Raw genomic sequence first — 27,984 nt, 5'->3', positions numbered from 1 at the left:
GATTCTTTACCAAAGACTGGGGGATTTTTCTTTGTTAGTAAAAGAGCTTACATGCACCTAACTAAGCTTAAAGTAGTGTACTGTGGAATGCACTCAGGGGTCCTGCAGTAACTGCCACATTAGTAGGTGCAAACCTCGCAGTACAAAATATATATATTTTTTCAGAGGGCATGTCAGGGAGCAGAGAGTGGGCATTCTTGAGCTAATCAGTTAGCACAGCTACATTACCATGCACTAATTGGTTAGCATAGAAATACCACGGTGCCCCTACCACCTACAAAATGGGTGGTGGTACATACTCAGGCAATAACATTTTTAATGGCAGCGTGCTAATGGCAACTTTAGCGCAGGGCCATTAATACAAAAAAAAACCCAAGAACACCATTTTTACAGTTGCGCTAAAAATGGCTTTCACAGGTCGGACAAACCCACGTAAGGGTGCACTAAGGCCAATTTTTGCCACCGCTTAGTAAAAGGACCCCTAAATTGTAAATACTATCACTTTTCAAAATACTTACAAACTATAACCTCTAATAGCCAAGCCGCTGCAAATTACCAATTAAATTACATTTTCCAAAAACAACTGTGGCCTATTTTCTACTGACTCCGATTATTTATTGAATCTGCAATTCGGTCTTAAGTTATCCATAAAGCAAACTGAACATCTCCACTATCTGGGTAATTCCCAGGACTACCCATGTTTCACTCATACTCCATCCCAGCATTATACAGATAGAACCAAGGCGGTGAGTTATGATTTTCAGTGACAATATCCAGATAGTACTACTGAAAATTGCGGATAGGCCCAGCCAATGACATTTATCGGGATAGCAAATGGTGATTTCCAGATAAGTGTTGTAAAATACTGGATAATGGAGTTCTATGGATGGAATACTTTCAAAGGTTACAGAAAAACTCAATCTAAACTAAACCGTAGTAACTTTTGGGCTACAAGGTATGCCCGCTGGAAGGGATGTTGTTGTTTTTTTCTGAGACATTGGATAGAATGCTCAAAGATTCAACTAGCTTTCTTGAGTCACTTAGTGGAGACAAACAGCCATTAGTGACTGATCCTTGCCCTTGAGCGATGGTTGTTTCCACTTTCATAGTTTTTTACTGTAGTATTGACAAGGATCTCTGTAGTGAGGGTTGGAGAGGTGCTTGATGTAACAGATCTCTCTGATGAAATGGTAGTAACAGGCATAGCGTGCACTGAAGAAGTGGGGGCTACTGACTGTGGCATCTCTGCTTCTTCATCTGGATCAATAATCCGTACAGAATTTTCCTTCTTCGGAAGCCAGAAAGCTGCATAGAGAGGCTCAGTAAATTCATGTTCAAACTTGTGTAGCAAAATCATTGTGTCATCAGCAACTCCATAAAACGACAAACTTCCTCTTGGATAATTGAGGTAGACCCCTATTCTAGTGAATTTATCTGCTTTGAGCGGTATTTCAACATCACTGTGCCAGGCAGAGAACTCCTTGCCACTCCATTTCAGACTCCAGGAGAAATCGTTGCCTGTGATGCTGCTGTTGCTCTCTGACCCCTTCCGGTCGATGCATTTATATGTCATACCTATGTGAATGTCTTCTCCTTTAATTTCAACCTCAAAGTAAAAGCGGCCCATGTAAAGGCTTTCCAAGCAGAGCACCTGCCGCCAGTGTTCAAACCTCTCAGGGTGATCTGGATACGGATGCTGCCAGGGAGAACTGTTGGTCACCTTGCGGTTATCTTCCAGGAGCCTGAGAAATCGATGAGCTGTTACTGGGTCAAGCATTAACATGCAGATCTAAATATATTTACAAGAGAAAAAAAGGAAGTTATTACAAAGTCATGCCTGGTTTCCATGTTATATAAATAAATTACATGCCATATTGCAATGCATCTACCATGCTCAGACTGTCATTTCGCACAGCAAGAATATGACGCATATTGAGAAGTGGCATTAAAGGGGTCAGCTTTCCAAATTGGCACTGAAAAAGCCAGATTTGGAAGACCCTAACCCTCTGCCAGGTTGGATCTTTATAAGGCCTAGGTACAGAAACTTACCAAGGTTTAGTAAGTAACACGCATTAGCTGCAAAACGTCTTTGGTGACTGAGCATTTTGAGGAAAGCAATCATGTGGCTAACGTGGGGCAACGGCTGCTAACATAGAACGCAGAAAGCTACACTTCTGCTTCTCAATATCTGCCATATTAGCAGTTCATGTGTGGTATCAACCTATGTTAATTGTATAACTGTCCTCACCCATTTTCTGCCTATTACACACCCCCTAATGGGAATTTCCTTCTTTGGAGATTAACACAGTAGCTAGCAACACTCTCTGTTAGTACAGAACATTGCTAACTATTAATATTAATATGTATTAAATTAATATGTATTAATATGTATTAAAAGCAGAAGTAAAAACCTAAGAGAAATGCATTAAAAAGACAAAGCATTTAATAAACCATGTGAATAGCAATTCTATAACTTGACGCCTAATGTTAGACACCAGTCCCCTAATTCTGCGTATGCCTAGTAGCGCTATAGAAATGATAAGCAGTGGTGTAGCTAAGGGTGGGCCTGGGTGGGCATAGGCCCACCCATTCTTGCCTCAGGCCCACCCAACCAGCAGCCCATGAGGCCCCCAAAACTCTTCGGTGGTGGCACCACACTACACTTGCTCCCTCTTCTCCACTCGTGGCCTGGCATCTGCCCGTCTCTCCCTGGAATTCCCCTCTCCCGGTCTATCTCAGAGCCACTGCTGGCAGCAATTCCTATAGACCTGCTGCGCTGGCCCTGCAGGCTTCTCTCTATCATGTCCTACCCTCAATGATGTCACTTCTTGTCTCTTTGGCAGGAATGTGGTAGAGAGAAGCCTGCAGGGCCAGCACAGGTTGCCTATAGGAACTGAACCAGGGGAAGGAATTCAGAGAGAAACGGGCAGGCATCGGGTCATTAAAAAAAAACACTATATTGTATGTATGACAGGAGTAGGGGTGGTAGTGGGAAGGGCCCACCCAGACTAACTCTGGGCCCACCTAAAATGGCAGGTCTGCCTACGCCCCTGATGATAAGTAGTAGTAGTAAAAGTCTCCAAAACGTTGCTTTTTTAACAAGCAATTATTGACACTAATTACATTTAATTGAAGTATCCGCTCCTAAATTTTACATGTGATTTGAAAAAAGGGGTGCAGAAATAAGAGGGGCATGGGCAGAATGGCGGCATTCCTAAACTTAGCACGCATTGTTCTAGAATAACGGGGATATGCACCTAATGTTGGTGCGTATATTTGCACCATGTTTCAGTTGGTGCAAATGGCCGCGCCTAAAGTTAGATGAATTCCTGGGCATAAGCGTTATTCTATCAACTGTGCCTAATCTTAAGCACGTCTTACGGAACAGCGCATTTTTCGTTGACAATTTTTTTTGTGCCATATATAGAATCTAGCCACAAACATGTGCCTTTATTATAGAATACTAGTACTTACGCATACTATTGGTGTCAATAATTGACTTTTATACACTTAAGTGCTAGGCGCTATTCTGTAAAGAATTTGCCAATATCACTTAAGCCCCGATGCTCAAAAGTAAACGCGAGCACCAGAAACCATCAGCACCATATTAGCACCCTCATTTACCTGCGTAGAATGTTCAGAAGCCCGAAGCGTGGGAACAAACGAGCGCACAGACGAACAACGCGAGTAGCATGCTAATCTAATCAAGCTTGTGTTAATGAGGTCATTTTATATTCCTCCCCAATGCTCAGAAAAGAGCACCCAAAAGAAAAATGCCTTACGCTGCAAAAAATAACGCCAGGTCGGAGCAGGCATTAGACTGTTGGAAGAGAGGATTTCCTATGCTTCTCTCATGATTCTTTCTGAAAAATCTGCCAGTTTTGATTGCTTTGGAAGCAGAAGGAAGCCCTTGCAAGCCCTCAAGCACTGGTCTTATGAAACAGCAGACCCAAGCAAAAGCACGCATTTGCATCTGTTTCCTGCATCTAAATATAAGCATCCAAGCTAACTCTTATATTTAGGCCGTAGAAAACACGCCAATGTATACTTCACATTCAGGTTTTGCCCGGCACATGCACACAGGAGCTAAGCTTACCGCAGAACTCTTCTGCGCATACGCCAAGCACAATCCTTCCGCACCAAAGCACAATCCTCCTGGCTCCTGCTAAACTCCCTACTGTTCAACATTATGAGCAAGCATATATTTGCATCTCGTTAGCTTTGAGCATAGGGCATTGTTCTTCTGCACTGTTCCGGCAGGGCCTCAGTACGTAAATGCAAGAGGGTGTACATGGAAGGGGCAGGTTATGGATGACCTGCCATAAGTGGGCATGCATAACATTTGGAACACCTATGTGCGTTGTAGAATTGCCACTAAGCGTACCCATTATGTCTCTTATATCTAGACACCAATTTATAGATTTGCCACAGCAGTGTAGGCAGAGTGGTGGTACTGCAATACTGTAGTAAGACAAAAAAGACACTGACATGCCATCACCTAATGTAAGAGAAAAATAATAAAGTGGAAGTTAACAGAAAAGACAGGGGAAACAAAGTGCAAAGAAGCAGAAGAGGAAAGAGAACCAAAAACAGAGACAGACAGAGAGGGGAAAGACTAGACAAGAATGAGCAAGAAGAAACTGAGGGGAAAAGGAAAGAGGGAGAGAAACCAAAGCAGAAAGGAAGAAACAAACTATGAAGAGGAAAGGGGGAAGAAACAAGAAAAATAGAAGTGAAAGAGGGAGGGAAGGGAAAAGAGAGACCTGGAAAGAGTTCTAGTGCCCACTGCACATGAAGCACAACAAAACAATTCCAAAGCGGATTACCACAACTCATACAGATATTTCAGACTTCTGGCTTATAATATCACTAAAGCACGCAGCAACCATTACAGTTTAATTTCCAATTACAGGAAATGCAATTAAGTTTATTTGAGCAATTTTAGATAATTTGAGGTCAACAGTTAGCTGTATAGCCAATGTATAATTTGAAACATCTAACCTAGTCTTCAAATTATACAAATATTCAGCAGTGCCACTCAATGTACTTATACAACTTGAATCATCTCATTTAGGCAATTCTAGTTATAGCAGCTATTTTTGTGGCCCTCTTGGCCATCTAATATGTGTCTGGCCCATATTCAACAGCCTATATTCACTAATAAGTACTATGTGCCAGTCATCGGGATAGTCAGAGGTACTAACCACATTGTGCTACTGAATATTCCCTCTGACTGCCTTGGCAATATCTGGACAGTGCCAGGGCAGTCCATGGGCAGAGTTGGACAGAGCCTGAGGCGCCCACTAGCATAACCTGGTATCCATTCACCAAACATTTAGGCGCCCACAGATGCATCAGCCATAGATCTGGTATAACTGTATTGATGTAAATGTGGCAGAGACATGTGCATCTTACAATGGGCCCCTTTTACCACGCTGCGGCAAAAAGGGGCCTGCGCTGCCGTCGGTGCGTGTTTTCATGTGCGCCGAGGCCCCCTTTTACCACAGCAGGTAAAAGGGAAGTCTCTCTTTTCTGCAGAAAATGGCCGCACGGCAAGTAAAGCACTTGCCGCGCGGCCATTTGGGGGGGAGCCCTTACCACCACCCATTGAGGTGGAGGTAAGGGCTCCCGTGCTAACCTGGTGGTAACTGGGTAAAGCACGGCACTGCCCAATTACCACCAGGTACAGTCTGGTGCTACAAAAATAAATATACTTTTGTAGCGCCGGATATGACAGTACACTAGGGGTGGGAAGTACCGCCGGGCTGCTGTGGTAGCCCGGCGGTACTTCCTGTTTAGCGAGCGGTAAGCCTGCATTTGGCTTAACACCGCTTAGTAAAAGGAGTCCAATATTCTTTAAGTTGCACACATCAAGTGGGAGCCCTGTCCACTGCTGCCCATGTTTCTCTCAGGTGTTTATCCCCTTGCATTTATGTACTTTACCACTTAAGCACACCATTACAGAATGGTGCTTTTCCAGGTGGCGGTAGTAACTTTCTACATGGTACCTAAAGTTAGGTATCGGGATGCTGTGTGCTAAGTGTGAATTCTATATTGGTAATTATGTGTATAATTGCCAATATAGAATACTAGCGAAGTCTGCAGCTACATCATTTATTGTTTATCATTTATTAAATTTGCTATACTGCTTTCGTTGCAAGCAAATTAAAGTGGTTTACATTAAAACAATATAATACAATAGGAACGGAAAGGAATGCCAATTAGAGATCGGAAAGAAGTAACTACTTTTCTATTCATACCAGAAAAGCAAAGGCATATATACAAAGGCTAAAAAATCACAATACAATTCAACTTAAATAACAGTACACACAACGCCCAACTACCATCACTGGTCTCTTGTTGCAGTCAACCTGTGCCTATACAAATAAAGCCTGCTAAAAGAGATGTTTTCAATAGAACTCAACAGGAAGCATAAGATGTTTCAAGCTGAAGCTGCTGCGGCAGGACATTCCATAGGGCAGGTGACAGAAAATAAATTACACTAGATCTAGTGGATTCCCACCTGGACTTAGAGGGGTGTGGAAGAACTAATCTATTATCTATTAATCTATTAATACTAATCAAATAGATTAATATTAGATTAATCATTAATAGATTCATATTAATCTATTATCAGTTGACATGATATTTTACCACTAACTTGTGCTATTTAGCACAGGTCTCATTTATGCAATAAGACCTAATTAGTAATAACTGGGGCTGACAGTAAAATAACACAACTTAACAGTAGCCCACCGTTAATGAAAAAAAGTTTCTGTAGAAATCAAAATCACTGCTATATGAAATAAAGGTGAGCCTAGGATAATGAAGCCATTGTGACATCACTGATGAGGTTGGCTCTTAGGCATTGGTAGAATGAGGCATTATGACATCACAATATGAGACTTAAACTCTTCATACTAAGAAAGGAAGCTTATCAATGTGGGCCACTGTTAAGACATGTTATTTTGCCACTAACTTGTGCTGTTTTAGCACAAGTTCCATTTTATGCAATGAGATCTAGTTACTAATAACTGGGGTTAACTGTAAATTAACATGCTTTAATGATAACCCAAGTTAATAACTTCCTCTCTTTATTAAAGAAAAGAGAAGCATCTCTAGAAATCAAAATCACTGCTATATGCAATAAAAGTGAGCAAGTATAGGACAATGAAGCCATTGTGATATCACTGATGTGGTTGGCTCTTAGGCATTGGTAGAATGATGCATTATGACATCACAATATCAACTCTGGTTACCAGAGATTGACACTCTTCACACTAAGGGGGGAAGTTATCAATATAGGCTACCATTGAGATGTGTTATTTTACCACTAACTCATGCTGTTTTAGCACAGCTACCATATTATGCAGTGAGACCTAGTTACTAATAACTGGGGTTTACAGTAAAATAACGCATCTTAAATGAGAGTCCATGTTGATAACTTCCCCTTTTGACGTATAAGTTATACACCTAAGTGGTAGGTCCTTGGACAGCTCCATATCTCAACCCCTTTTCAGTCAGCTAATTTTAGTTCTGTAACAATTTGTACATTCAAAATTTTCTGTTGAAGCTGCCTAGATTTTTTTTTAAATAATTACTTATCTATTTGGTGCCACCACTGACTGCTTAAGAACTTTTCAGTATTGACCTCTTCCTATCCTTCTTCCATGTATAAAACTGAACAGTAAAAATATAAGGGGCCAATATTCAGACCACAGGAGAGAGCCCAGTTAACTCCCATGGTCGCCGGTCAGCCCAGATATTCAATGCCGGGTCATTTCCAGTGACCGGCATTGAATATCTGGTTCATTGATGGCCGGTTTAAATATAACTAGCTAAGCTGATATTCAGAGATAGATGGTTAAGTTTAAAATAACCAGTGATATTCCAGCTATTTAAGTGGCCCAATGTGGCCGCTTATAATAGCCGGCTATGCGGTGAATATTTAGGGATAGTCGGCTTTATCGTGTGATATAGCTGGTTATCTCCTAGCCGCTAACCAGGAATATTCAGTGGGGAATAGCTGGCTATTAAGTGCCATTTAATCAGCCAGGTGCCGTTCCTGGCCGGTTAAATGTTTTTCAATATCGGGGGTAAATTTTTAAACTGTGTTGAGAATGTTTTGTACACGAGACACATCAATTTTTGGATACAAGGTACAGAAAAGTTAGAAGAAAGGTCTCAATAAAGTGCACTGGAAATGGATAGTATTTTGAATGGAATTAACAATCAATATAACAACAGATGTGTGCAGGTCAAAAAACCTTAACGCCATCACGAAGTACTAGAATAATGTACAGTCTTATTAGCTTGAAAAATCCCAGCCATAATAATATCCATTTACTCAACTGTTTATCACTAAATAGGTCAGTTGGGAGGGGCTGGAAGAAAGAAGAGAAGCATCACCTAGTTTCATAGGTGTGTTCATGAGTCAACACCATTCTCTATGATCAAGAAAGAGAAATACCCAAAAGCTAAAATCTTGAAATGCCGTTTCTAAGACTGTTGATTCGACTACTAGAAGCTGACTAGTCACTCCCAAGAATGACAATGAGAGATTTTGGTAGTAAGATATCACGTTAGTATAAGCATTCCCGATCCTGCTCTTTGAAAATCCCAAACAAGTCTGGTTTTCAAGGTATCCACAATGTGGATGATGACATACATTTGGGTAAATTTGGACTAATAACTAGATGTACACTTAAACTTTTTTTTCATTTTGTTCTTTATTCCATTTATTTAGCTGTTTTTGTTTCATGTGCAATTTCATTTTATTTGAAATAAACCGATGAACATGAATGAAAAAGAGACAAACAAAATGAAGAAGACACATGATCCAAAATTTAAAATGTCTGCATGCTCCTTCCCCAGCCAGAAAATCAAGTGCCACTAAAATTTAAAAATTCAGAACTCCCCGGGTTTGCCTTCACCCTGCTGCCCAGACGCATCTCACCCTGTCCATGAAAGTCATCAAAGTCCAGATGAGGAACCAGCAATACCCTGTTGCTCCTCCCTTACCAGGTTGGTATTTTAAAATGGTTCAGGATGGTCTTCAGCCTGGTGCCATTTTGTTGTGCAATCCTCAGGACTCACTGGTACCATTTTGAAATACCATCCCAGTGGGACAGGAGCAACAGGGATTTTGCTGCCTCATTTGGACTTTGGAGACCCATTGATGGGGTAAGATACATCCTGGAGAGAGGGTGAGAGCAGGCCCAAAGGACTTTGAATTTCTTAACTTTGCAGCATTCATTTTTTACACAAGAGATAGGGTAATGCCATGCTATGCCTGGGATGTTTACTATTAAAATGAAATGAAACACGAACAAAATATTCTTCATTTTCTTTCATTTTTTTTCCAAAATAAAACAGAACAGGGAATGTTGAAATTTTGCATTTTATTTCAAATAAAAGGCCATTCTTACTAAGACCAACATTGATTTGCATGTTTTGGAGGTTACAATGAAAATCTGATTCAGAGACTCCTGCACCAGTTTTAAGACACCACATGTGTCTGAACAAAGGTGCTCCAGCCAATTTAAATATCGCAAACCCTCCTCTGATGCAAAAACAGTGTTATAGACCATCAGGAGAAGAAAATAACTTTCCCATTTAAAGTTAGTTTTTCCACTTTTATAACCTTCCTCAGAATACTGTTCACCATGTTCTCCTTTAAGGTGTACGAGGTCTATCAGAAAACAATGCATAACCAGGCAAACTCCCCATGGCCAAGAGGGACCAAGGAGAAGAAACACTATTTGCAGTGGCGATCCTAGGTCGGCTGCCACCCGGGGCGGATTGCCGCTACGCACCCCCCCCCCCAGGTGCAGCAGCGTCCAACCCCCCAGGTTGCAGCACGACACCCCTCCCCGGTGAATCAAGCCCCCCCCCCCCCCCGGGTGCATTCTTGGCTGCTGGAGGGTGCAGAGAGCAGCCGCGCGCCTGTCGGCTCCACTGGCTCCCTGCTCCCTCTGCCCCAGAACAGGAAGTAACCTGTTCCGGGGCAGAGGGAGCAGGAAACCAGCGGAGCTGACAGGCACACAGCTGCTCCCTGTAACCTCCAGCAGCATGCACCTGGGGCGGACCGCCCCCACCACCCCACCCTTCCTACGCCACTGACTATTTGCAAGCACCAAATCCTGCCTTTGGAAGATAATAACTTTTCATCAAAAAGCTCTTGAGGCTGTATACCCATGTAGAAATATTTCAATGGGGCATCATAGGTCACCCACTGGAGACCTAGATGACTCTTGACCTAAATCATTCATCTCTGTAGACTTCAATGGCATTACTCACTCACAAGTCAAAATAGCCCTATTATTACTATTGGAAATCATCAAACACCTTACCCAGCAGGTGAAAGGATGTGGCTACTATCTTAGGCATATCCCGCTGTGGCAGGAAGAGAGCCTGGATTTTGCTGTTGGATATGAGAGAAGAATCTGACTACTGATGGATACAAAACCAGCAAAACCCTTCACTAAACTCACTGGACAAACAATTTGTCCTGGTCCTAATTAAAGTCAACTGTGACACAGAGAGTTCTGGGAAAAGATGCAAACAGAGCCAGAGCCAGCTCATGGCAAACAGCTATAAAATTTTGATTCTGGACAACAATGAGGCCACTTACACTTTAGGAAATCAGTCCTGGTCTTGGGTTCCGGAGCTGATATGCGGTACTTGGCTGGAACAATAGCAGACACCATTGTTTTGATCCCATAGTCCTCTGAAAATGCAAAAAAATATATCATTGGTAATAATGCAAAAAGAGACTGTATTTACAACCTCCACTGTGGTGTTTAGGAAGGAGCAGGTCATATAATAAAGAAGGAAAATAAAACACTCATTTGGCCAGTACCAACAATGGCCAATGACATGTTCACTGTCAGTTGTACTCCATCTCCCAATCTTTCTGCCTCATAATCTGATTTTGCCAGGGTAGGAAATCTGGCCAGAAACAAGTCTAGTTTTCAGACTTTCCACATCAAATATATTTACATAAAACATTTCTTAGAGATGTTTTTTTATTTATTTTTGTTACATTTGTACCCCGTGCTTTCCCACTCATGGCAGGCTCAATGCGGCTTGCATGGGGCAATGAAGGGTTAAGTGACTTGCCCAGAGTCACAAGGAGCTGCCTGTGCCTGAAGTGGGAATCGAACTCAGTTCCCCAGGACCAAAGTCCACCACCCTAACCACTAGGCCACTCCTCTTGAAACCTTGTTTGCAGCTGTCAAGGGTGGGGGCCATTGCTCTATCCAACTTTTAGGCACAATTATTTTGGTGCTCAGAGATGGGAGGGGGGAAGCAGAGGGAGAAAGCTATATGACAGGATCACAATATATTTTTTATTAGTTTAATAAAAGGTATTGCAATCTAGAAAGATTCTAATTTTCCCCAGAAACAATATGGCTAATAAAACTTACACTTTTCATGAATGCCTGTTCTGTTTCCAACAAGCTTCCTTACATTCATGATCTCTTCATTTTTCATTCCCTCCAAATTTTTACCACTAATTGAGACCTGGCTCTCCCCTCAAGGCTCTATCTTAGCTGCTCCTCCTCTTATGATCCATGTTTATAAGCTACTCCCCTAGAGGAACTCTCATTAGGCCTCAATTCTTGAAACTGACCACATTGATTTAACTTGAGTCCTTTATCTCCTCTGTGTTTCTTCTCTGTTTATCTGACTTGTTACAGTGTAAGCTTCAGGCCTGTCTATAATATGTTTCTGTATGATATTGCAAGCACCTGGTAGCCCTACTCAAATGATAATAGCAATCTCTACATCCCCAAAATCTTTTCTGCAAACACGTTACAGCTCTCAAACGTTCTTGGATAGAAAAATTGCACCTGGAGATGCAGTATGAGCTCACCTTCCTTTGCAAACTCTTGCAACTTGTCTTTGTAAGAGGATTCTAAAACACGGACTAAGTTTTTAGTTGACTCTAAAACAACATCTCGTATGGTTGACATCTTATCCTTCAGTCCAATGTAGACACTGGGCAGTGTGTCATCCCCAGTGCTTTTCTTAAATGCACAGTACTCCTGCAATAAAGATAAATGTACAGTCTTACGTGGTTTTGCCTTTAGACTCCAGGATTACTTGCATCAGCTGATCACCCTACTCCAAGACACTAGCAGGGGCATTTCCAAAAGAGAAGGGCGCCCATCTTCCGACACAAATCGGGAGATGGGCATTCTTCTCTCAGGGTCGCCCAAATCGGCATAATTGAAAGCCAATTTTGGGCGCACTCAACTGCAGTCCCTCGCGGGGATGACCAAAGTTCATGGGGCGTATCGGAAGCATAGCAAAGGCGGGACTAGGGCATGCTTAAGAGATGGGCATCCTCGGCCGATAATGGAAAAAAAAAAGGGCATCCCTGACGAGCACTTGGGCGACTTTACTTGGTCCATTTTTTTTCATGACCAAGCCTCAAAAAAGGTGCCCAAACTGACCAGATGACCGCTGTAGGGAACCGGGGATGACCTCCCCTTACTCCCCCAATGGTCACCAACCCCCTCCCACCCTAAAAAAAATTTTTTTTAAAGTTGTTGCCAGCCTCTATGCCAGCCTCAAATGTCATACCCAGCTCCATGACAGCAGTATGCAGGTCCCCGGAGCAGTTTTATTGGGTGCAGTGCACTTCAGGCAGGCGGACCTAGGCCCATCCCCCCCTACCTGTTACACTTGTGCTGGTAAATGTGAGCCCTTCAAAACCCTCCCGAAACTCACTGTACCCACATGTAGGTGTCCCCTTCACCCCTTAGGGCTATGGTAGTGGTGTGCAGTTGTGGGGAGTGGGGTTTGGGGGGCTCAGCACCGAAGGTAAGGGAGATATGCACCTGGGAGCAATTTGTGAAGTCCACTGCAGTGCCCCCTAGGGTGCCTGGTTGGTGTCCTGACATGTCAGGGGGACCAGTGCACTACAAATGCTGGCTCCTCCCATGACCAAATGCCTTAGATTTGGTCATTTTTGAGATGGCCGTCCTCGCTTTCCATTATCGCCGAAAACCAGGGATGACCATCTCTAAGGTCAGCCATCTCAACATTTAGGTCGACCATCTCTAAGATCGACCCAAATGTTGAGATTTGGGCGTCCCAACCGTATTATCGAAACGAAAGATGGACGCCCATCTTATTTCGATAATACAGGTTTCCCCGCCTCTTTGCCGGGACGTCCTTAGAGATGGGCGCCCTTAGAGATGGTCGTCCCCGTTCGATTGTGCCCCTCTAGGTAAGTTATTGCCCAAGGCTACCAGTCTGATTGAAAAGAATTCTCAGAGTGGCTTTAATGTAAAACTTGTGAAACCAGAATTCATTATACAGGAATAGTCCAGTTCTTTCTTTCGTAAGACTTTTCTGCTTGGCGACTGCCCTACAATTGATAAATGATAGCAGACTATTTAGCCAGAGGGTATAACACTCTCTATATCTGTGAGCAATATCCAAGAAATGATTATAAACTTGCTCAACAGGTTCAATGATACCCATCAGGAGTTCAGTTCACATCTAGGAAATATCAGTGAGGACTTCAGTCTCTGCTTTCTTTATCACTCCTTTTGCACAAATCTGAATTCAGGTTTGGGAGACGATAAAGAGCAGGTCCCTTGCATGATGACCACAGCCACAGGTTCTTTATCAAACTCCTACTTATTCCACCTGTCTCTTGTTCAGACGCCCATCCATGGTGCGATCATAGGACTAAAGCATGAGAACTCATGAAGGGTAATTCTATACTGCATGCCTGCACTTATGCGCAACTAATGCAGAGGAAATTAGCACTTATGCAGTCATGTAGAATAGTGCTTAGGGCCCTTGTGCACATAAGTGCTACAGCGCACAATTGTAAGAGGTAAACACATGGGCAGAGCATGGATAAGACATAGAAGTATCTTCCAAAAACACATACAACTTATTGAAAGCTGTCAGTTGTTCATGCAGCTTGGGCACGTGCTGCGCTGATGCGTATTTATGCTAGTATTCTATAATGCAATCTGGGTGCCCAGTTGTCATTATATAATTATAATTATCAAACTGCATCAGGGCACTGTGCTTGCACAGTTCTGAATTTTTCAGCTCCTTAAAAAGGGTTTCTGCTTCTGGGACCTACCTGCAGGAAATAGATTTCATTCTTGTGCTTAGCCAAGTCTTCCATCTTGTCTTTGCTTCTCTTCAGTTCGGTGCACTTGTGCTCCAGATGAGTTCTAATCCCATCGGATTGATTCACAGCTGCACGTTCCTTCTCCTCTATGAATTCCAGTACATGAGCTTGGGCTTTCTTCACAGCTTCCAGCAGGACATCAAACTGTGCATTTATTGCACCTTTGGCTTCTGCAACAGAGTTCTGGCAGAAAATGTGCCATTTGTAAACATGCATTATTTACCTGGAGATCTGGCTTATCTAGTACATTTAGAGCACCCAGGGACTCTAAGGTAGACCTGAGGGGGGGGCACTAAGGTTGGATCTGGGGTGGGAAAGAGTGGAGGCTGCTCCTGTTTGGGAGGGAGTAGGTGAAGCCTGCTCCTGTTCAAGGAGGGGAGCACCATGGGGACCCAGCACTAAATTTTGATTTCAACCAAAAATACACCTGCATTTTTGGACAGAACCGAAACATGACCGAGTACTGATTTCCGGATGGTTTTTTGTCACCGAAACTGAAATTTGGTCGGCCTCTAGCCTGCTGGTGGGCTTTGAGGCCCAATACTAAATTTCTGCCCAGGGCCTCAGCATGTTTTACACTGGTCTGTGGGCAGGGATTCCCAAATTGTGGATCATTTCCCCAAATGGGGTCACAAAACCTGGGTTTGGGGTAGCAGCCTGAGCAGGCCCTCCATCGAGATCCCCTGCCTCCAAGGGATCATGTGTTTTTGTGGCCATGCAAATGGAGTCACGGCCAAGTTTAATAAGCACTGCCCTTGTGCCTTTAAGCCATTACTATCCCCATCCCAGAGTCCATGTTCTAGACACTGCAGTTTGTTCTGATACCCCCTCAGCCTTTGAATGCAGACCCTGGCTTTTTCAGGTGTGTGTGTCTCTTTGGAGACTTTAAAGCCATAAGTTTAATGACTGGGAGCATATCCTATATAATAATTCTCACCTCCAACATTCTGAGGCTACCTGGAACCCTGGATCATGTTGGAGTAGATAATAGTGATGTCACACAACCCACACCAGATTGGCCAGTAGAAGGGAGAGAGGCGGAGCCACGATACAGGGAGCAGCGAATCAGCACAACATGGGGAATGCACAGCAGCAGGAACAGAAGCCTCTCTCACACAGTCACTCTCTCAAACATACACACTCAGAGGAAAACCTTGCTAGCGCCCGTTTCCTTTCAAACAGAAACGGGCCTTTTTTACTAGTGACAGAGATTTTGCTCACTGGGTGTGGAGAGTGCCTTGAAGGGGATTCCAGCTGCCTCATGAAGCTGCTTGGAGGGGGAGGTGGGGGTACCTGATTTTCTAATACTGCAGAAGGTACAAATATATTTCTTATGATTGGTGTGGTATTTTTGTGCACTTGGGTCATTCTATAACTGGGTACCTATAAATAGCTTACTTTCCTATATAGAATACTAGCCTAACTGGCATATTCCACCGTTTAATTGGTGGAACGAATAAAGCAGATCATATCATACTACAACTTGTTAAACTTCATTAGTTACCCATTGTCTGGCAGATCAAATTTAAATTTTGTTGCTAGTATTTAAGCCTTGCAAAATGATGCTCCATTTGCTTTTTCAAGATGTTTAAAAGTTACTGTCCTAGCAGAACATTACGATCATAAGGCAAATGCATACTAGATGTTCCCTCATTTCATCGGGTTCGATTAGAGGAAAATCGCTCTCAGATGTTTTTTTATTAGCTGGTCCGACCTGGAATGATCGTCCTCTGTAATTACAGCAGATAGCTTCTCTCTTATTATTTAGAAAGCAATTGAAAACATACTTATTTCAAAGGCATTTAATTAAATGAGTTATTTAAGTGGTGCTGATAGATGGTCTTTGAATATGGTCTGATGATTCAGCAATTTCAATCTGAACAGTTTTTAATAATTATTATGTTTTTACTTTGTTTTGTTGTACAGTTTGGTTTACATTGTATTTTGTTTTATTTTAATGATGTGTATGTTTTTTGTGACCCACTGGATAATGCGGGACAAAAGTTTGATAAAATACATAAATATACACCTAAGCACAAGCACTTATAGTATTCTATAACAGCACATCCCACCCAAGCTTTTCCCAGGCCGTGCCCATGTTTACACCCACCTTACAAATACGCACTAAGATATGCGCACATTTAAATTATAATTCATATGCCCAACTTTGGCATGTACGCACATATATGCCAGTATTCTCATCAAATACGTGCATGTCTGGTGGGTAACTGTTGGTGGCTATCCTGCTTATTTTCAAAGGAGAAGGGCGGCTATCTTCCGACACAAATCGGGAGATGGCCGGCCTTCTCCTAAGGCCAGCCAAATCGGTATAATCAAAAGCCGATTTTGGCTGGCTTCAACTGCTTTCTGTCGCATGGCCGGCCAAAGTTCAAGGGTGCATGTCGGCAGTGTACTGAAGGCGGGACGGGGGGCATGGTTAAGAGATGGCCAGCCTCGGCCGATAATGGAAAAAAGAAGGGCGGCCCTGATGAGCATTTGGCTGGCTTTACTTGGTCCCTTTTTGCTCACGACCAAGTCTTGAAACGGTGCCTGAACTGACCAGATGACCACCGGAGGGAATCAGGGATCACCACCTCTTACTCACCCAGTGGTCACCAACCCCCTCCCACCCAAAAAAAAAAACATTTTTTTGCCAGCAGTATGCAGGTCTCTGGAGCAGTTTTTAGTGGGCACTGCAGTGCACTTCAGGCAGGCGGACCCAGGCCCATACCCCCCTTACCTGTTACACTTGTGGTGGTAAATGGGAGCCCTCCAAAACCCACCTGAAACCCACTGTACCCACATCTAGATGCCCCCCATTACCCTTTAAGGTCTATGGTAGTGTTGTACAGTTGTGAGTAGTGGGTTTTGGGGGGCTCAGCACCTAAGGTAAGGGAGCTATGCACCTGGGATCAATTTGTGAAGTCCACTGCAGGGCCCACTAGGGTGCCCGGTTGGTGTCCTGGCATGTGAGGGGGACCAGTGCACTACAAATGCTGGCTCCTTCCACGACCAAATGGCTTGGATTTGGCTGGGTTTCAGATGGCCACCATTAGTTTCCATTATTGGCGAAAACCAATGGCGGCCATCTCTAATGCCGGCGATCTCTAAGGGCAGCCCAAATGTTGAGATTTGGCCGGCCCCGACCGTATTATCGAAACGAAAGATGGCCGGCCATCTTGTTTCGATAATACGGTTGGGTACGCCGCTTTACGGGGCCGTCATTAGAGATGGCCACCCTTATAAATGGCCGGCCCCATTCAATTATGCCCCTCCACGTGTATCTAGAATGATCCCCATTAAGTCCTATTTTAGCATGCACTTTACAATTTTTCAGAATCGCACGCTAAATCTTTTTCATATTGAATTATATTGCTTTGGCCAGCTTGAGTGTGTTCTACAGATGACTAATATTGCTGTCAAAAAAGCCTTGGTGTTTGCTTTATTTTGGTATACTGTACATGCTGAGGTTAGGGTGATATTAGATAAATTTGTCTCCCTTAGCCCTCTTTATTATCTGTTTGGATTTTGGAGACATACGGAGCTGCAGAGTAGGGGCAAAATATTGACAGGTCATCTTCTACATGCTGCCAGGTTCACTGTGGCTACTTTTTAGAAGATGGCCCCTTCTGTGCTGTATTGGGCCTCTCAAGTGGTGGAGATCACATTGATTGAAAAACTGTTCTGCACGTTCAGTGCTACGGCTGATGAATATGATACAGTATGGAGCAAGTATTGAAAATTTCAGGAGAATTGTGTTCAGTGATGGGAATTCAAAAATGTGTGGGATAAACATAAAGGAATCCTGTTCGGAAGGAAGGGATCCTCAGAAGCTTAGCCGAGATTGGGTAGCAAAGCCGGTGGGGGGAGGCGGGGCTGGTGGTTGGGAGGTGGGCCTTGTTCTGGGCAGACTTCTACGGTCTGTGCCCTGAAACTGGCAGAAACAAATCAAGGTCAGGTATACACATAAAGTAGCACATATGAGTTTAAATCGTTGGGTAGACTAGATGGCCCGTGCAGGTCTTTTTCTGCCGTCATCTACTATGTTACCACGTTACTATATTTGTGCTTTTATGTTACTCTCTTGGGCTGGATGGTTCACAGTGTTTCAAGATACAAGCTGAAGTACAGGGGGGCAGAGTTTGATGCTCTCCTGTTATGCACTTTTTATATTTGTTTCTAAGTATTTGGCTTGTTGAGTTAAATAGCTATTTGTTTTTAAAAAAAAAAGCCTTGATATTGGCATCAGAAGGGGTGGATTAGATTAAATTGTTTCAAGGCAATTCTAAAAACCAGTGGCAGCGCCTAGAAAGACACACCACTTATGCGTATAAAAGGCACCATTAATTGACAGTTTTGCGGCTATGTGTACTAGGCACTAGGCACTATTCTATAAGGCCTAACTTCAAGGCATACACATATATGGGCGGAAGATGGGCAAGCCATGGGCATGTCTCTCAATTATGTGTGTAGTTTATAGATTGCTATAAATTATGCACCTCACTTGGTGTACTCAGCCAACATACACCTCCCATTGACATGGCATAAGAGGGAATGCCTAAACATGGATATGCCAATCCCAACTTATGCTAGTATTCTATAATGGAATCTTGGTGCCAAGATGACTTTATAGAATTGGTGCATAGATACTATTGAGGCGCCTAGACTGAGGCACCAGTTCATAGAATTGCCCCATTTATGTTTATTTAATGAACCACATGAGAAATTCTTTTATTCACTGATTGCTATAGATTTGCACTTCAGGCACCAAAGCCCACAATGCTGAGCTCTCGTATTTCATTTCTTACTTGTATGGAGGCCGTGTTTGCCTGAAGCTTGACAATAGCGTTCTCTGCAGACCTCAGCTTCCGACCGTACTCCTCTGTGGTCAGAAGAAGCTCAATCTGTAACATAAAGCAGAGCCACCCCAGTGAACTGTCAGGATCATAGCTCTCTTGAGATTTTAATAATTATATGACCCGCTGTAAAAACATAACTGAACTATATACTTTTAGGCAGTATGTTTTTTCTAGCCAAAAAGGTGCCGGTACTCAAATGCTAGGCCACCTTTCAGGAGTGGGGTGATCACTGAGGGACCCACCCCATAATAGCCAGGCCCCCTGCAACCAGTCACAGAATCTATGACAAGACAGAATTGGTGTGTAAGGCCTGAGCTCTTTCATTAAAACTTGGGGTCCATGGGCCAATTTTAGCAGACAATGGAAAAGGTGCCAGTACTCAGTACCCCCAAGTACCCCCTCAAAAAAGCCCTGCCCTTTACTAAACCATGTCATACACTCTTGTGCACTTAATGCAGGAAAAAATGCTTACCACAAAGCGTTCTGTGGTAATGTGCCTCTTAGCACGCGCTAGCTATTTTTAAAAAACAGTTTTTGAGAGGGCATGGTTGACCAGTTAGCATGTTCAGATTACTGCATGCTAACTGGCTAATGCAGAGTTAATACATGAGCAATTAGCACCTCCTAAATAGCAGGCGAAAAGTGCTCCTGCATTAAGGGGCACTTTTACTAAGCCGCATAGGCACCTTCGTGCACCCAATGCACGTCAATTCAGAGTTACCGCCCAGCTACCGCATGGCCTGGGCGATAATTTCATTTTCTACGCGTGTCCACTAGGCGCGCCGGAAAATATTTTTTATCTTCCGGCGCACAGCACTAGCCAGGTAGTAACTGGCATTCTACATGTGTAGACCATTACCGCCTGGTTAACACGTGAGACCATACCGCTAGGTCAATGGGTGGCGGTAAGGTCTCAGGCCCCAAATCGACGTGCACCAATTTTCATTTTGCTGCAGGTCCATTTTCGACCAAAAAAAAAAGGTCTTTTTTGTATAAACCAACGCAGGCCACTTTTTGGTGCACTTTAGTAAAAGGACCCGTACGTTTTTCTTCAGGTAATGTGCGATATTCAGTACTTAAACAAATGATGACTTCACCCCTGAAATGCCCCCAAAATAGCCAGTTTCCGGTTGCGTGCTAAGCAGACATTTTCAGCAGCACTATCCAGTTAAGTACACTGAATAATTCCGGTTAGGCCCAAACAAGTGATTTAACCACGTTGAATACTGACCCTCAAGTGCCTATTTTTCTTTACAGAATACTAGCCTAAGTGGTCATAGTGTTGAAAGACGGCACATAGGAGCCCTCTTACTAAAGCTTAGTACACGCTAACAGAATTAGTGCAAATCCAGGCATGTTCTGTATTTGCACATGCAATTTAATTAGTTAACAAGTCAATCGGCGCCGATAATTGGCACATAACAGGCAATTATTGACACTCATTGGCTTTAATTAGAATTTACACACACAACTTGCTAGGCATGTTCTATAAAGTGGCGTGCGTAAATTCCAAGGCATGCAGCCAAAAAGGGGGCATGGCCACGGGTGTGGAATGGGCAAATTGTGGGCATTACCAAAAATTATGCACGTGGCTATGGAGTACCCCTGCAGCACACCTGACTTAGGCGCTGGTATTTACTCCATGTTTTACTTGACGTAAATTCCTGTGACTAGGTTATTTATTTATTTATTTATTTACATACATACATTTATAATCTGCCCATCCAAAAATCTGGGCGGAGGACAATAACACAAGCATAATCAAATCACATATAACACCGTCAATACACTCAATAAACATAAACAGAACCTTAGGGCCCTGTATACTAAGCCATGCTGTTGCCAGGAACACTTTTTAGCTCGTGCTAAAAATTAGTGCACGCTAATGATAGTGACACCCATTATATTCTATCATGAGAATGCGATAATTTTAGTGCGCACTAAAAAGTGTGCATGCCTACAGTCAGGGCCACCGAGAGGGGGGGGGGCAGGGGGGCAAAATTCCCCAGTCCCGGGCTTCCAAGGGGGGCCCGGCGCCGGAGTCAGGCCACCGGCGCTGCAGTGCACGGTCTCACCTGCCTGCCTCCTTGGCTCCGGGCCCCCTGCATTCAAAGCGGCAGTCACAGATCGCCTCTCTTCTGGCCTTCCCTCCCTGTGTCCCACCCTCGCGGAAACCGGAAGTTACATCACACGAGGGCGGGACACAGGGAGGGAAGGCAAGAAGAGACGCGATCTGCGACTGCCACTTTGAATGAAGCGGGCCCGGAGCCATGGAGGCAGGAAGGTGAGACTGCGGATTGCAGCGGCGGGGGGTAGTGACGGGGGGCGGCCTTGCCCCGGGTCCAGCCTAGTCTCTCGGCAGCCCTGCCTACAGTGCGGCTTAGTAAACAGGGCCCTTAATATTGACGCCCAAGCCCCCACCAACTACGTTTCAAAAAATGCTCTCTGAAACTGCAAAGACTTTATCTGTTTCTTAAATACCGCCAAAGAAGTCAATCGTCATACATATAGAGGCAAAGCATTCCACAATTGAGGTCCAAAAACAGAAAAAAAACGGCACGGTAAGGGAGTGTTCTGTAAACCACACCTAAAGTTAGGCATGGTTTATAGAATACACCTAGGCGTGAAATTTTTTCAGTGATGATTTTTCAGGCGCCATGTATAGAATCTAGCCCTAAATGCTAAGAAGTCCATAGGTATAAAATGGGCCTCTTAGCATTTAACATTTCCGTTAACATGCACTAAGCTTTAGTAAAAGGACCCATAAGATTTTATAATCTACATGCATAAATGCATGCTCTGACCATGTGAACTCCTAACCACAAAGTGCACACCATCACTTCGATGCGCAAACTTACAGAATAACCTGGATTCCTAGGGGGGGGAGAGGAGGGGCATTTCTGTAACAAAGGTGGTAACATTTACACTTCCATGACATTCATAAATTCTTAGAATACTAGCATATGCACACACACACATATATATATATATATATATATATATATATGCCACGACAATCATTTGCATGCCCTTAATTTAGAAGCCATGCACTCAGCTGGCATGCAGCTCTTATACATGGCTTTCTGCATTGGCCCCTCAGATAGAGATCAGAGCACTCGGTGCCTCAGGGGACAGCTGTGGATCAGACTGGCAACCCCTTATCAGTTTAGTGTTTCAGGGAACACTCCTCTGCACCAGGAGGAAGCTGTGAACCAGGCTGGCAACCCCTGTGCTTTCTCCTCTCCTCTCCTTCTCCCTCCTTCCTTAACCCCTAGAGCAAAGAGCCAAGACTCAGATGGGTCCCTATGTGGGGTAACCCATCTACTCCTAAAAGCTCCTTACTGGGCCACCTCCAGGAAGGAAAGGACAATGCTCCTCCAACACCTCCCTTTAAGAGCCCAAACTTCAATGCTATTGCTCCATTTTCTTAGAAGAGACCTCCTCCTAGTCCGACTTGTTTGGCACCTTTCTGAAGCAGGAGTGCAGAATGTTCTTCCTGCTACTGCAAAGGAAATTGGCAGCCTGCTACACTGAAATGAGGATTTCTTCATTAAGCATGCCTACATTGCTCACAGTACCTGATGTGTGAAATATGACTCATCGGTCCAGCAGAGGCTTCTGTCTAGATTCATATTTCAATGTATTCCTTCAGGGTTTTTCTTGGGAAAAACTTCCTTTTACTGACATCATTCATTTTGAATCGGAGGAGTCAGGTAAATGGTGCCTTGCACAGGGCAGACATTGCCTTATGGGGCCCGGCTAAATCCAACGTGCTCATAGCTTTGTGCAGGGCTGGCTTAAGCATCAGTCAGCTACTGGAGGAGGGGGCGGGCAACAAGGAACAGGACAGCCACAGAAGCGGGAGACTATGGTCCACTACGTATGAGAGTCCACGCAAAAGAGTAGTGAGACCAGCAAGGCATCTCCAATAACAGCAGGAAGATGGAGATATAGTGGAAAAAACCTTATTACCCGACACGGCACGGTGTTTTGGCAAAGTGCCTGCCTCAGGGGTCTTGATATGAATGTTGATAGACTGGGGTCCTAAGCAATGGCTGTCTTTAGAAAGACACTCAGTGCAGAAAAAAACACAATATAGGTAATCGTTATGAAAACAGTAGTACTGAGAACAGTAGGACCTAACAGCCATACAAATTCAAAGAACCATCATTTTGGAGCCAATTTTCTAAACAATTTATGCATTAACTGGCTGCTGCTAAACATCTATCAGCAGACTTAAATGCATTCTTTGCATAGTGCTGGTCAAAAATCACTCTAACTGGCCTGGCACTATTCATGTGAGTATAGGACTGGAGTTAGGATCGAATCAGGATGTGAGCTATCACTATACAAAACGTGGCAAGGAGTATTGAAAGGGGAGGAGCGATAATGTTTAGCTATAAATGGAAAGGCAAAAAAAAATTATAAAATGGAGAAAAGCCACATGAAATGGAAAAATCATTGTCAGAGGAGGATACTGGGAGGAAGTGGACAGGAGGAGTGAGAAGAAATAGAAAATGGAAAAGAGAGTATGGAAAAGGAGTTAGGAGAAGACAGAGGAAAATGGAAGACAGGCTAAGATCAATCCAATTAGAAAATTTGGAAGGGGCTATAACCTAGCACCTAGAGCTAGGCACCACTTATGCACATCAAAAGCGTCATAATGTAAACTAGGCGCTATAAGGTAGCACCTAAATGCAATGGGGTCATACACATGGGTGAGCATCCCAATTATACGTACACTCCCAATATTCAAAACCATTTAAACAGCCAAGAATGGCACCAGGCTGGTTAAATAGTACTTAGCCGGATATCTGGCAATATGTAGCGGGAGATAAATTCAGCTGGCTGTCTCCTGCTGAATATTGCTGGTTAGCGTCTAGCAGATAGCCAGTTATATCGCATGATATAACCTGCTATCAGTCGATTATCAGCACATTGCTGGCTAAGTTTGGCAGCCAAATTTGGCCGTATCAATAGCAGGCCTATCTTTGGCCTGTTTCAACTTAACCGGCCGGTGCTGAATATCGGCTTGGCCAGTTAAGTTGAAACTTAGCAGGGGTTTTTTTCCACACTGATTTTTTAGGCACAATTAATAGAATTCACCCCAATATATATTGTTATTTAAATTTTTTCTGTACTAAAATTGTCTACTACCTATGTCCAGACTGTTCTTGTTGTGCACCACCTTGGGTGAATTTGGGTAATGTAACAACAAAGATCAAGAAAGAGCAGTAGTGGTATTTAAACTTTGGCTTCCCTGGTTGAGTCTGCTGCTCTAACCATTAAGCTACTCCTCTACTCCAGTAGGAGGTACATTGGTGTTTAAGCCCAAGTGTTGCCTTTATCTAGTTAGGGCCCTTGCTATGTGAGTTCTGGGAGTTAGTGTTGCTATGGCATGGTGGATTTGCCCTGTAGGCCCTGAGTAACTTTATTGTAAGTTTAATATTTTGTTCCAGAATGCCTGGACATGAAAGTTGTTAGTGATGTTGTTAGTTGTTATGGAGATGATATGATACCATAATGTGAATATGACTCAATAGCAGTATGTTTAATCAAGAGAGACACAAAATGGGGGGAATTTGAGAGAGGCTTCTGTGAACAGGGTAGAAGGTGAAGTGAAAGGAGGAAGGGAGAGACTGAGAGACTGCTAAAGGCAGGACGAAGGTGGTTAAGACTTGAGAAAGACACTATGGCAGCTCATATTCTCTACACGTAGCTGTGATAGAAGAGCTGGTGGATTGGGAATATCACTATAGTGGGGGTGGCAGCATGCGTGGAAAGCTGTAGAAAATAGCATGTATGGAATATTAAATTATGCAAATTGTACTTTAATTTATAGAACAATTTATGGCATTTCTTACGTATCATGTTAATTTGTTTGAACTTTATGTTGCATAGGGGAAAGGATCTCGTGGTCAATGAGGGGAAATTTGGAGGGAGATAGAGTATAGGGAAGGTAGAGGGATCTAGAAGGAAGGGAAAGAGAAAGGAACTCATGGAGAAGAGATCTCAGGTAGGAGGGGCACCAGAATAAAGGACAGATAGGGCATAGTGGAAGAGGAAGATAAGGGGAATCAACGAGCAAAGGAAGGAGAGAAACATAGAAAATGATGAAAGATTAAGATCATATGGCCTATCCAATTTGCCCATCCGTACCATTTACTATCTCTTCCTGTCCCTAAGAGATCCTATGTGCTTGTCTCAAGCTTTCTAGAATTCAGATACTGTCCTCATCTCCACCATTTCCAATAGTAAACCATTTCACAGATCAACCACCATCTAAGTATTGCCATACTGGGACAGACCGAAGGTCCATCAAGCCCAACATCCTGTTTCAAACAGTGGCCAATCCAGGTCACAAGTACCTGGCAAGATTCCAATACAGCACAATATATTTCATGCTGCTTTTCCTAGATTTTCCCCAAGTTCATTTTAATAATGGTCTATGGACTTCTCCTTTAGGAAGCGATCCAAACCTTTTTTTAAACCCCGCTAAGCTAACTGCTTTTACTACATTCTCTGGCAACGAATTCCAGAGAATTCAAAAAGAATTCCATAAAGAAGTATTTCCTTAGATTATTCACAAGTCTGTTAGTGATGTGCATTCATTTGAAACAACATCATGTAATGTCATATTTTGCCTGAAGTGACAGGAAAAAAAACAAGAAATTTCAGATTTTTTCCTGTGTCATTATTAATGTGCACTGTTCAAAAAGAGCGCACACTGTTCTGAAAAAGCATTCACTTTTATGAAAGAGTACATCCTATTTGTAAAGCACATAAACTCTTCTGAAATAGTGTGTACACTTGAGGAACAAGTGTGCGCTTTCTTGAAATACTGCACATATGCATCAATAATGAATGCATGTACTACTGGAAAACAGTGCATACTCTTCCAGGAAAGTGGACACTCTTTCTACTACTGCTATCATTTCTATAGCGCTACTAGATATATGCAGCCCTGTACACATCAAATCTATGTCCTTAGATGGCTCACAATGTAAGTTATTTTGTACCTGGGGCAATGGAGGGTTAAGTGACTTGCCCAGAGTCACAAGGAGCCGCAGTGGGAATCGAACCCAGTTCCCTAGGATCAAGGTCCACTGCACTAACCACTAGGTACTCCTCCACTCCATCGGAGAAACCTTTTCTTCTCTCAACATGTAATTAAATTCTGGAATTCACTGCCAGAGAATGTTGTAAAGGTAGTTAGCTTAGCAGGGTTTTAAAAGGGTCTGGACGGCTTCCTAGGGGAAAAGTTCATAGACCATTATTAAATTGGCTTGGGAAAATCCATTGCTTATTTCTGGGAAAAGCAGCATAAAATGTATTGGGCTTTTCTGGGATCTTGCCAGGTACTTGTGACCTGGATTGGCCACTGTTGGAAACAGGATGCTGGGCTTGATAGACCTTTGGTCTGTCCCGATGTGGCAATACTTATGTACGTACTTATGACACTGTATCCGCCCTTCCTGAGGGTGCTTTACTTGCCATGGTTCTGACACTGCAGGAAGGCACTCCCAGTTACAATACATGTAAACCAGCTGGATGTGGATGAGTGAGGACAGAACTGAAAATTCCTTTCTTTGAGCCTGGCAAACCTGCAAAGTCAATTCTTATCCTGAGGCTTCCTCATAACTTTTCCTTCTCACTGCAGTGTATTCTGGGATACGAGATTCCTGCGTCATTAATTTTTTTTCTTTCAGGCACAGGTATACTGGTCGCAGAAACATGTACCTGCACGTCTGAAATTCTCACATACCTGAGGATTTGTTTCATTGCAAATAGAAACTGAGTTTTGTTAGTTAAAGAAAAACAGTGTCTACACATGTACCAAATCCTATTTTTCACCAAATATTTACCAAATAATCTAGTTTAACCAATTTCAATCTCTGAAACATAGAAATATGTCTATTCGGAACATATGACCATAAGAATTCGTGATCTGTAAAACTTATTTTCTTACATTTCACTCCCAAGTATAAGAACACAAGCATTGCCATACTGGGACAGACCAAAAGTCCATCAAGCCCAGTATCTTGTTTCCAACAGTGGCCAATCCAGGTTATAAGTACCTAGTAAGGTCCCAAAAGAGAAAAACAGATTTTATGCGGCTTGCCCCAGGGATAAGCAGCGGGTTTTCCTAAATCTACCTTAATAATGGTTTACTTGTGATCTATTGGAAACACAGAAGGGCAGGTCAACAAATAAACTGCAGGTGGTATTTTTGGTTTGGACTACTGCAATACATTTCTGAGCAGCTTCCAGAGCTATGCATCGTTCATCTGATCACATTTTACACAAACATGTTTGAATGTAGACATTACCTCTTTGTCTCTCCGTGCTTTTGTACATGTGATTGTTTCGTGTTGGCGGTGTTCCTCGGCCACACAGTCCTCACAGATACATTTGAGGTCGGTCTGGCAGAACCATGCCAAGTGCTTCCCGTGGGTGTTGCATGACTGCAGGTCAAAGTCTTTCACTGGCTCCAGGAGTCGGTGGTTCTGTAGTTTGGGGTTTTCAATGTGGGGCTTCAGGTGAGCCTGGCAGTAACTCACCGTGCAGGTGAGGCAGGACTTCACCGCTCTCACCTTTTCCTGGAGGCAGAAATCACACAGGACTTCTGTGCTTGTGTCGGCGGCGGTGGCATCCTGCGGAGTTGTCTCCAGCTCAGAGGCATTTGCTTTGCCAGCCCCTTCCCCTGTCCCATTTACAGTGGGGGCAGAATCTCTCACCGAGCCAGGATCTGAAGTTGGTTTGCATTCAGAGCTGCTTTCCCCTTTGCCTTTCTGTTCTTGACTATTGCCAAAGGAAATCCTCTTTTCACTGGACAAGGTGGCATAAGCTGGTGCATGCTCAAAACTGGGGGGCTGGGGAAGAAGGCTGGAAGTGGTTTCAGTGTCAGCCATGTTCCAGGAACTCCTTCCCTAAATCTTCTGCTGAGCTGACTCTTTC

The 27,984-nt window shown here is 43.4% G+C and overlaps 1 protein-coding gene across 1 annotated transcript; it reads right to left on the bottom strand.

Annotated features, from left to right (window-relative positions):
* Positions 1-248: 248 nt before the first annotated feature.
* Positions 249-27,984, bottom strand: TRIM16 (tripartite motif containing 16). Its single transcript, XM_030208058.1, is given in 8 exon segments — positions 249-1,113; positions 1,115-1,789; positions 4,995-4,996; positions 10,634-10,729; positions 11,879-12,050; positions 14,117-14,350; positions 18,976-19,071; positions 27,357-27,984. Coding segments are annotated over 8 exon segments (2,022 nt in total). The 5' UTR covers positions 27,939-27,984; the 3' UTR covers positions 249-948.

Source organism: Microcaecilia unicolor, chromosome 6 (genome assembly GCF_901765095.1).
Source record: "Microcaecilia unicolor chromosome 6, aMicUni1.1, whole genome shotgun sequence".
In the NCBI taxonomy this organism is placed as follows: domain Eukaryota; kingdom Metazoa; phylum Chordata; class Amphibia; order Gymnophiona; family Siphonopidae; genus Microcaecilia; species Microcaecilia unicolor.
This window is presented reverse-complemented; position numbering and strand designations above follow the sequence as displayed.